The sequence below is a fragment of the Hipposideros armiger genome, unplaced genomic scaffold (genome assembly GCF_001890085.2).
Source record: "Hipposideros armiger isolate ML-2016 unplaced genomic scaffold, ASM189008v1 scaffold_263, whole genome shotgun sequence".
Taxonomy (NCBI): domain Eukaryota; kingdom Metazoa; phylum Chordata; class Mammalia; order Chiroptera; family Hipposideridae; genus Hipposideros; species Hipposideros armiger.
This window is the reverse complement of record NW_017731613.1, coordinates 2212999-2224465: the sequence shown is the minus strand read 5'-3', so window position 1 is coordinate 2224465 and position 11467 is coordinate 2212999. Positions and strand designations below refer to the sequence as shown.

The 11467-nt window shown below is 38.0% G+C and overlaps 1 protein-coding gene across 1 annotated transcript in view; it reads left to right on the top strand.

Annotated features, from left to right (window-relative positions):
• Positions 1-11467, top strand: part of ABCB11 (ATP binding cassette subfamily B member 11) — a 104114-nt gene that overhangs the window by 46516 nt on the left and 46131 nt on the right. Inside the window, exons 11-15 of the mRNA XM_019656605.1 lie at positions 2865-2978; positions 5934-6044; positions 8041-8166; positions 9423-9626; positions 11214-11384. Of these exons, the coding sequence (XP_019512150.1) occupies positions 2865-2978; positions 5934-6044; positions 8041-8166; positions 9423-9626; positions 11214-11384 (726 nt within the window). The remainder of the gene's footprint in view (positions 1-2864; positions 2979-5933; positions 6045-8040; positions 8167-9422; positions 9627-11213; positions 11385-11467) is intronic.

Here is an 11467-nt window from a genome sequence, read left to right as displayed (position 1 = left end):
CTTTAACAGTATAATCATTGATTCTCTCTCTCTCTCTCTCTCTCTCTCTCTCTCTCTCATACATGCACCTTTTTGGCCATTCTTCTGAGCAGCAAAACTGTGAAGGTTGAGTATGCATGAGCTGAGTTGAGTGTTTTAATCTACTAAACTAACAATTAGGTTAATCTAACAAATTTTGTGATGCACAAAATCATTATTGGCTGCATGGTAATTGGTATAAATGGTAGCTAGGTCACATAAATGACTGTAATTTGTATCGCTTGTACATAGACAAAAAACATACTCTGTGATCTATTAGAAAAAAAGATGAAAGAGAAATGAATGGTGTAGAAGTCTGCTCTTTCATGCCCCTCTTAAGTTTCAGGACTCAACAATAAAAAATAATAGCAGTACTAGAGAGTAATATTATTCAGTGTGTATAAAGTGTGAAGCATTGAGTAAGGCATTTAATAAAATTACCGTATGTAATACTCACAACTTCATCTTGTAATTGATGTCATTATACTGCCACTTAAAAATGAAATGGAGCCACGAGGTTGAGAAAATATGTTCCAAGTGGCATAGAATGGGATTTGAACTGATGTCTCTATGACTCTGGGGCCTGACCCTCTAACCACTGTTTTCCTGCCCCTGGATTTGTCTTTCAAGGGGCTACAGGTCCCCCTGTCTCCAGCACAGCACACCCACAGATAGATTGTTCCCCAGCGGTTCTTCTCACCCTTCTTTTCTCATACTAGTGTCCACCAGGTTAAAGGGTGATAATCGGGGTGAGAAATAATGATCTGTTGGAATGTGTGCTAGTTATTGTGAGGTATTAGGTGCGTGTCTCTATCCTGTCTCATTCACTCTTCCCCTAAGAATCCTGAAAGAAACATTGATTTAAGGTAATGCTTGCAAAGGCTGGCTGAGCAAGGATTTGACCCCACCCCTCAGTGTAGGACCCTAGTGAGTCAGTCTAGAATTTAGACCAAGGGTCAGCAAACTCTGGCCTGCAAGCTAAAACCAGCCTGCTGCCCGTTTTTTTAAATAAAGTTTTATTGGAACATAGTCACAACCATTTGTGTGATATTATCTATGGCTGCTTTTGTACTACATAGCAGAGTTGAGTAATTGCTTCAGAGCCCATATGACCTGAAAAGCCTAAAATATTTACTATCTGGCCCTTTATGAAAAACGTTTGCCAACTTCTGATCTAGGACATGTGGAAGGATTCCTGTGCTCAGGTAGGAAGACCTTGGATGAAGGTGGTCTTAACCCAAATTACACAACAATTATTGTTCTGTCTGTTTGTCTTATCACTTCCAAAGTGTAGAGTCTCACTTCTTCCATCATCATCATTACTATTATTTATGTGTCCAAACTGGATTAATCACCTTTACATGCATTATCTCACTTAATCCTCTTAACAATCTGATGAGCTATATACTATCATTATCCCTGTGTTACAGATAAAGAAATTGGGGCTTGAAAGATTAAGTAATCTGCCCATGGAGGAACTACCTGTCATAATTAAGGAAAAGGAGCAAGAAGGACAGATGAAGAATGTTTGTCCTTGTTCATAGAGTGGGGAATTCAGGGAGAAGCCAAAAGGGGGCTGGCCCTCATCATCCTGATGTGTGAAATGGAGGGGTCACTGGAGAGGGAGGGAGGCGGGTGGGAGGCTCTGAGAGATCCCATGGTGCTGCCATAAAGAAGAAAGAAAGTGGGAGGGACTTGGAAGAATCCAGCTCATGGAAACCACCACAGACTAGGAACATTTGATGGCCTGAAAAAGACTACATTTGTGCATGAGTCAACCTTTAGCTCGGTGAATAGCTGCAGTCTCCAGTAAATGGTGACTACTGAAACAGCGTGCATGTGAGTCACGTGACTAGCAATCATTCTTCGGTTGAAAGCATGGAAAGAAGGAATCTTGTGCTCCTCCTAGAGGCCAATGTAAGGAATTGCCTCATTGCTTCTTTTTTTATAAACAGCAGTGATGAAAACAGTGTTATTTGGTAGGAACGTCTAGTCAATGATCTGGCAGCCTCCATCTAACTAAATGAGATGGCTGGGTGGGTGAGTCAAGGACAGGAACAGCTCTGCACAGGAACCCGGCCATGCCACATGCACGCAGCCACCAGCAGACGAGCCTGGCAGCTAGACAGAATGTTAGCCAGTAACCTGGGTGCAGATACTGTTCTACGCTTAATATGTGTTGTGACATAGGGTAAGTTGGGTAACCTCCATACATCTCTGTTTCCCCTCCTGTTGTAAGGATTAAATGAAGTAATACAGGTAAAGCACTTAGAAACACACCTTATTATCATTATTATTATTGCTAGTAATAGTAGAGTATTACTAATAGTAGTAGCAGTAGCTATCTTAATAACTCGTATACTAGTAGCAGTAATATAATAGTAGCAAGAGTAGCAGATCTATATTACATGTACCAGTCTCTAGGATAATCAAGCTAATCATCGTGTCTTTATTGTTTCAGGGACAATTAACACAACAAAAATTATAAGGTTTTTTTTTAGAAATTTTATGGCGGAACAGTGTGTTTTTCCAGGACCTATCAGCTCCAGGTCAAGTAGTTGTCTTCAATCTAGTTGTGGAGAGTGCAGCTCAGTGGCCCATGTGGGAATTGAACTGGCAACCCCAGTGTTATAAGCCTGCACTCTAACCACCTGAGCTAGCTGGCTGCCCCCCTATAAGGTTGTTTATATAACGAAGCAAACTTTCATATCACTATTCTACCCTTTTTGTGTTGGTTGAAACCTCTTGAGTTCACATGGATAGCCCATAAGATAACACTGGTTATAAATTGAAAAAAAAACAAACAAAAAACACGTGAAAACTCTCTTTGTCTCCTCTCATTTCAGATTTTCCTCAGTGTCATAGTAGGAGCCTTAAATCTTGGCAATGCATCTTCTTGTTTGGAAGCCTTTGCAACTGGGCGGGCAGCAGCCACCAGCATTTTTGAGACAATTGACCAGGTAAAAGTCAAAAGTAAAGGCCGTTCATAGGTAGGGGTTGGGGAGAGGAATGCACTCCTGAGGCCTTTACCTTCAGTGTTAAAAATTATGAGGAACTATCACAATGCCTTTAATTCAGCAATACTTAATAATTGCTATCATGAGCCAGACCCCATTCTGAACTGGGAGTGCAAAAGTGAAATAGAACCAATAAGGCTCCTGCTTTCATATCGGACTGGGAAACAAGCAATAAGGAAGTAAGCACATTCAAAGTAAGGTAACATTAGACAGTGATAAGCACACTACAGGAAATAAAATAGATCAATGTGATAGTGATTGGGGTGGGGAAGGCGTCTTTAAATTGAGTGACTGTGACATCATCTCTGAGGAGGGAGTGTTTGAGCTGGGAGCTTAAGGAGGAGCGTTAGCCATGCGATGGCCGGACTGGGGGAGGGGAGGAGTGAATGGGAGACAAGAGCAGGGAGGGTAAGCACGGAAGACAGAATCCTTAAACTGGAAAAGGGCTTGGTGAATGCAAGGAGCTAAAACAAGGTCAGCGTGACCTGACATTGTCAGCAAGGGATAGAGGCTAGAGGGATGGAAAGGGGCCAGATCACACAGGAATTTAAGGCCACGTTTATAAGACTGGATTATTTCCTCAATGTTACAGAAGTCTCTAAAAAGCTTAAAAAGGACCCTGGTTTTCTGGCTAGGATTTTCCTGGTTAATCTATTGAAGCACATGGGAGGTCAAGCTAAAAAGTCAAACTCTAAGAACAGGAGCAGGAAGATGGCAGTATGTTGTTCTTCCTCTGTTAAAAAAAAAAAGTGTCCTGGGCTAAGCAGTCAGAAGTCCTGGAAATCCAGAGGTGCCTCGTGGGTCCCCTAAATCATAACTGAGGCATATAACCTGCCTGAGAAAATTTCTCATCACCTTTTCTGTTTTATATTTTAGAGTTTCATATATTGCAGTATAAAGAGATTATTGAAAATCACACAGACATGTTGAGCTATTCAAATTCTCTCATTTTTATGGTTGTTATATGCTCAAGTAAGATGATGAGTCTAAAAGGCCCCTGAAACTATTACAAAAAATTAAGGCATTTAAAAAATAGTTTATTGTTTTTACTAGAGACCCAAGAAGAAAGTAGATGACACTGTACTCCCAAATAGAGACATGATGATGAATTTCTCTCATGAGTGTGGAAGATGGAAAAAGCTGACCCTGGAGTGTTCTGGTAGCAGGAGATGGCCCTCATTCTTGTCTGATTAATTGAAATGGTCTAATTCTAGATTGGCTCACTACTAACAACACAGAGGTGAAATTCAGCATATCAATTAAAAGTTGGTAGTATCTGAAGACACCACTTGAGGACATTCATTATCATCTATAGTACATACTCAGATGTAGAGCACTGCTGGACCCTGGCTAGGCTTACTAGTTGTATGCCTTTAAGATATTTAACCTCTCTAAGACTTCCTTACTTCCTGAAGTGAACGAATGAGCATATCACCTGTTTTGTTAGGTTGAAAGCATAAATGAAGAAAGCATATTAAAACAGCTGTACATTGTCTGCCATGGTATCTCAATAATATAATAATATTAATATATTATTTAATAATATATTAATTATAAATCAGCAGTATATATTGCATTGTTATACAATGTCATAGTAATATATCAATAACTAATAACCTGAATAGACATTTTCTCCAAAGAAGACCATACACATGGCTAATAGACATATGAAAAGATGCTCAATGTCACTGATCATCAGAGAAATGCAAGTTAAAACCACAATGAGAGATCACCTCACAGCTGTCAGAATGGCTGTCATCAATAAATCAACAAACTACAAGTGTTGGCGAGGATGAGGAGAAAAGGGGACGCTTGTGTGCTGTTGGTGGGGTTACAAAATGGTGCATCCACTATGGAAAATGGTTTAGAGATTCCTCAAAAAGTTCGAAATAAAACTACCATATCACCCAGCAATCCTACTTCTGGGTATTTATCCAAAGAAATCCAAAACACTAATTTGAAAAGATATATGCACCCCTATGGGCACTGCAGAACTATTTACAGTAGCCAAGATATGGAAGCAACCTAAGTGCCCATCCATAGATGATTGGATAAAAAATAGGTGGTACATGTATACAATGGACAATTACTCAGCTATAAATTCTTACCATTTGTGACAATATGGATGGTATTATACTAAGTGAAATAAGTCAGACTGAGGCAGACAAATACCATATGATCTCACTTATATGTGAAATCTAAAGAACAAGAACAAACAAAAGAGAAACAAACTCATAGATACAGAGAACAAACTGATGGTTGCCAGAGGGGAAGGAGGATGAGAAGCTGGGTGAAAAAGAAGGGATTAAGAAACACAAATTAATAGTTACAAAATAGTCATGGGTATGTAAAATACAGTATAGAGAATATAGTAAAAAATGTTGCAACAACTATGTATAGTGGCAGGTGGGCACTAGACTAATTGGGGGATCACTGAATACATTATGTAAATGTCTAACCACTATGTTGTACACCTGAAACTAATATAAAATAATATTGAGTGTCAACTATAACTGAAAAGAAATAATGTTTAAAAAATTAATTAATGTGATATTATATATCAATTATATATTAATTGGCATATTTTATATTAATTAAAATTAATTGTATATTAATTATTTATGTGTGTTTGTTTATATAGTAATATATTATGTATGTCACATAATGTATTACTACTACTAATACATAGTAATATAGTATCTCATATTAATATCTGAATAAAAGGTAGTATTATTACTATTATTAATAATTATTTAATGTGGAAGCAACTTCTTTTTAGCATATCTCTGCAATGTTTTACCTGGTTGTTATTCTGTTTTATGAGTTAGTTCAAACTGAGATGGGCAGTGAATGCATCTAATACGTATTGTTGCTATATCCCTTGTATTTCCACCCCAGAAACCTGTCATTGACTGCATGTCAGAAGACGGTTACAAGTTGGATCGAATTAAGGGTGAAATTGAATTCCATAATGTGAGCTTCCACTATCCTTCCAGACCAGAGGTGAAGGTAAGTGCCATCCTTTTCCCCAGGAACAACAGCATTTTCTTCTTTGCTGATTCATTTCCAGAGCCACACATTACATGTTTTGCTGAAGCATGACTCAGCTTCCAGGAATCCGGAACAGAAGCACGTTTCTCTGGAAGTGTCCTTGGGTGTTGTATCATTTCTCAGGCAACAGACACCATTCTTTTGTGATGACAATAATGTGCATATCCCTCTGGTAGAAATGCAAGTCTAGTAGCACATTCCGGTTAGGTCAGCTGTATGATAGTCTATGGAAATGAGTGGCGGGTCCTCATTGTAATCGTAAGTTCAATAAACTTCAAGGCAATCAGAACAATTAAGAAGTACGGCGTTGTCAAACCACCTCCTTAGAGGCGGTACACTCAAAAAGGGTGGGGTACGAAGCGGTGAAGGAAAGCTGCTGTCTGCAGTCTTTTTCTCTTCCTCTCTGTAAGCTCACCTGGGCCACTAGATCAGTCTTGGAGAAAAGGTAATCTTGTGATATGCTCATAGGCCTCATACTAGGTGATTGTCCAGGGCATTTGGTGAAGAAAATTTAGTTTTCCTGCACCTCTTGAGACAGTATCTTTAAAGGCAATTTACTCTACAGGAAAATTAGAATCTACTGCCCCTGAATGAACTGGCTTTGAATGAGACTTATTCCTCATTTTTAACAGAGTATCTCTAGCCACCCATTTTTAATAATATTTCTGTTTCCCCACAGAACTAAATCCTATGCAACTTAATTCTGATACCACATGTACATGTACATATATATACGTACACACACATGAATATATATACACATTCATCATTTGTTTATATAAAACATAAGTATATATATATATTCTGATTATATTTATGAAGGATATTTTTGATTCATGTTATGTATTATGTATATACACACTTAATGCCATAACATAGTAACAGTACTTTGTGAAATATAAACATAAGGTAATGCTAACTCTGTAAAGATTTTTGAATGGGTGACTAAAAACTTCCTTTATGATATCTGTTCAGAATCAGCTTATAACAGCTGTTTAATGAATACTGGTTGAATTAAAACATATTTATTTCATTTTTGTTTTATCTCCTATTCCCAATACCAACAGCTTATTTTAATAAAATCTGCTTACTTAGACATGTAAATATTCTTCATTCATATGACTATGATGCATTTAGCCTTAATGGGTGCCACGTTGTAGTGGGATAATGATTTTTAAAAAAAGCACATTTGATACCTGCCTACCTTGGGGGAAGATTACAGTCTAATATAGTTCTACTTAGTGAAAATATATTTGCAAGCCTGACTCTCTAGTGTGAAATGAAAGACACGTGAGGTTTTTTCATACAGAGGACTCCAAACTACTTTTACATAATAAATACAAAAAACATGACTGAATTGGTGAAAATACCCAACAGATGGTTTTGAGTTAGCTTTCTGTTCTTCCCTTTTTAGACTTACCAGCATTCAGTCTCTGCCTTGAACAGATCTCTGTACCTAGCAAACACACTACATGTATTTGCTAGGTAAAGTTATTCAAATAACATGTCCACACACAATACAATGATAGCTTAAACTTTCCAAATTAGTTCATTATTAATCCATGATCAGCAAATTACTATTATATTTCTAATTTGATGGCTTTCTTCCCTTAAGTCATTGGGACAGTCTTCTTGAGGTATGCCAGTGTGTCAGAAATGTTTTAAAATAGATTCTGGAACATACTTTTAAAAGTTGGCATGGCTAATTTACTTCAACTTCAAGTGAAGTTCATTTTATTTTTTGGCCACAGCTACAAGTTAAATAATAAGTACTGTGCTAAATGCTAAAACCTCATCCTAGGTACTGTTTACTAACTGACTTCTTATTGATGGATATCGATGGATCTTGATTGCTTATGGGGCATAAGTAAACTCACGCACAGTGTCCTCACATAGCATCCTAACGTGTAGCCTGATTGCTGACAATCTGAACATTGTTTTCTTTTCTCTGCAGATTTTAAACAACCTCAATATGATCGTTAAGTCAGGGGAAATGACGGCTGTGGTAGGGTCCAGTGGAGCCGGGAAAAGTACAGCCCTGCAGCTCATTCAGCGATTCTACGACCCCAGTGAAGGCATGGTGTGTGTCTTCCAGAAACTTCCCAATCTAGGGGGTGGGAGGGTGCAAATGGTGACACATTGGTGGAACACGAAGGCCTAGCATACACTGAGACCATCGTGACACACTCCTAGTTGACTTGATGATTTTGATTGAATTGACTGCACCCGTGGCCTGCCTGGTGACTGTGTTTGTTGAACAAGCAGTCCATTCGCTCAGTGGTAGAACTGAAAGTGCAGATACATTCAAAATGGTATCGCTGACTCTTCAGTGAACTAAGGTTTTCATGTCTTTCTTTGTATTGTAACAACATCATTATTATTTTCCTCAAGTTCTCCAGGTGCTAAGAGTAGGAAAGTGGACACAACCTGAATGAACAGAGAATAGCTTCTGATTACTGCTTCAAGAAGTTAGGTTTAAAAAATATATATATACAATTTGACAAACTACTTAGGCTTTTATCCCTTGTTTATTTTATTATAAATATAGACTGAAACTAAGAAATAAATATACTAATTGCTATTTATTTATCCCATATTATAATTCAAGTGCTTTGTAAAAACGATTGCTTGTTTTCACCATGATTGCCAAAGGTACATATGCCCATTTTACAAATGCGGAAAAAGGGTCAGGGAGATTGAGACTTGCCCCTGGTTTGAACCAGTTCTCCTTGATGCCAAGGTACACCCTTGTCACTCAGAATCATTCTTGCCAATATCTCCTTGATGCCTTGAGATAGAATCATTTGGTGTACATTAAATGCAATGCCACGAGTTCTCTGTAATGCATGCACTGTTCCACTAACATGGCAAACATTCCAGAACTTTCCAATGTCACAGAAATTTCATTTTCAGATTGGGTATTTTTTTTTGTGCCATATACCAGCATTACTGTACTCTGAATACATACAAATCATGGTTTCCTACTGTAAGATTTTTACAGTTTTTCTAATAGCAATTTTTATTTTCTCATCCCACTAACAGCTTCAATAGCTTTTGAATAGCAAAGTGCTGTATGATGAATCTGGCCACAAAGTAAGATTTACTATCAAACATATACACAAGATATGGATCATTGCTTATTTTCATTATATTTTTTGGAGTCCATTTTAGGTCACAAGTCAAAACATAATAAAAATATTTGAAGTACTAAGAGGAATTGTTTCTGTTACAATCTTGTAGGTCTCCATTTTTTTCTTCCCATAGTAAGTACAACATAGTATTATGATTCAGAACCCAAAAGGATTCCAAGAGATATGATGTGCTCATGTTCTCTAGGTGACTTTGGATGGCCATGACATTCGCTCTCTTAACATTCAATGGCTTAGAGCTCAGATTGGGATAGTGGAGCAAGAGCCTGTTCTGTTCTCCACCACCATTGCAGACAATATTCGCTATGGAAAAGAAGATGCAACGATGGATGATATAGTCCAAGCTGCCAAGGAAGCCAATGCCTACAGCTTCATCATGGACCTGCCACAGGTACCCCTAGCCTCTCATTTCAGGGGAAAACCCAGAAGTTGTAGAAGGAACAAAAGTTATATGATAATATGCATTTTTTCCCCATTTGAATCCTAAATTATTAAATTTATATTACGTTTTAGTTTAATGCCTGAAAATGTACCATGAGTTTTCCCCTTTGTCTGAAAACATGTTGTTAATATATTAAAAGTCTACCAAACTGGGAAACTTGCTTTTAGAAGCTCCCTTTAACATAGAAACAATCTTATTATTCCATCTATTAAGCATTTGTCTAAGCAGATGGTGAATTTGTCATGTGGCAGTAACTTGCATAATGCTCTTTTGATATCTACCATTGTCATTGTTCTTAAATTTTCTTGAGCTTAGGCAGCTAATGTTGTGTCCTCAGTACTGTACTCAGCATATTCAAAAATTCCTTGTTTATTTTCATTTTAAACAACAACAAAAACCAATTCTGTATTATTATAATTATATGGGTTTTTTTATCCAATAACTCAGCTAAGTCAAAGAAGAGTTATTATTACCAGTTAACACATATATAGGGCTAACTAGAAACCAGGCAATGTTCTAAACACTTTACATCTATTAACTCATTTAACCCTCACAATCATCCTTTCAGGCAGCTGCTGTTATTCTCCCCATCTACAGGTGGAGGACTGAGGTTCTGAGAGGTCAAACAACTTGCTGAAGGCAGGAGAGACAAGGTTCACACCCAGGCGGTCTGGCTCCAGAGTCCGTGTTCTAGAACACTTCCTATTCAGCCTCCTAAATCACCTGTATGAATAGGATTGCAGTCATGAGTATGATACAGCCTAGTGGTTAAGAGTATAAAGCTTTAGCACCAGACTACCTTCATACAAAGCCCAGCTTCTCCACTTGCAACCTCTATGAACTTGGGCAAGCTACTTTACCCCCTGGTACCCCAGAATTTCCTTATCCATCAATTGAGAATAGCAGTACCTACCTCATAGGGCATCTGTGAGTACTAAACGAGATGACATGTGTAAAGAGCTCAACTCCATGCTTTATGTATGGTTAGTGCTCAGCTGATGTTGGCTAATAATAAGCAAGATAAAAGTCTGATATTTACACTTTGTTGTGAGATTCCAATGTAATGCTAGACATGCAAGATACTCAGTAACTATTTTCTGTTGATGGTAATGATTTTGAAGCTGGTTTGGTCTTTCATTAACAATGTAAAGACAACTTTAGCATTGTGTTTTTCTGTGTTGTCCAGCTAGAAAAAAGAGACAAGGATTTGATTTGTGCTTTAATCCTCTAAAATGGATTTTTAGGACCTGATCAACTTTTACTTTGGAGGAAACATTTTATTTGAAGTTGAGATAGAGAAAGAAACATGTGTACAGCCCAGTGAACCTGGGAATGAAAGAATAAATCAATTTATGTATCTTGCATACAAATATTGATGAGATAATAACTTATTTCAGGAAAGGGTATTTTTTTCAGCAAAAGCTGGACCTGTGAAAATTCATGCTTGAGGAGGAAGGTAAAAAGGACCTCATGATGGAACTCTGTCAGGAGTCATCAAATTCTTCCTCTTCCTTACTGGTGTCACTTGTTTCCTAGCAATTCGACACTCTTGTTGGAGAAGGAGGAGGCCAGATGAGTGGCGGCCAGAAACAAAGAGTAGCCATTGCTAGAGCCCTTGTCCGAAACCCCAAGATCCTGCTTTTGGACATGGCCACCTCAGCACTGGACAATGAGAGTGAAGCCATGGTACAAGAGGCGCTGAGCAAGGTTTGCTAAATGTCTAAGTTAATTTTACAGGTCCATGTGGAAATGCTGTGGGAAGACTGCTTGTTGAAACAGAGAGAGAGAGA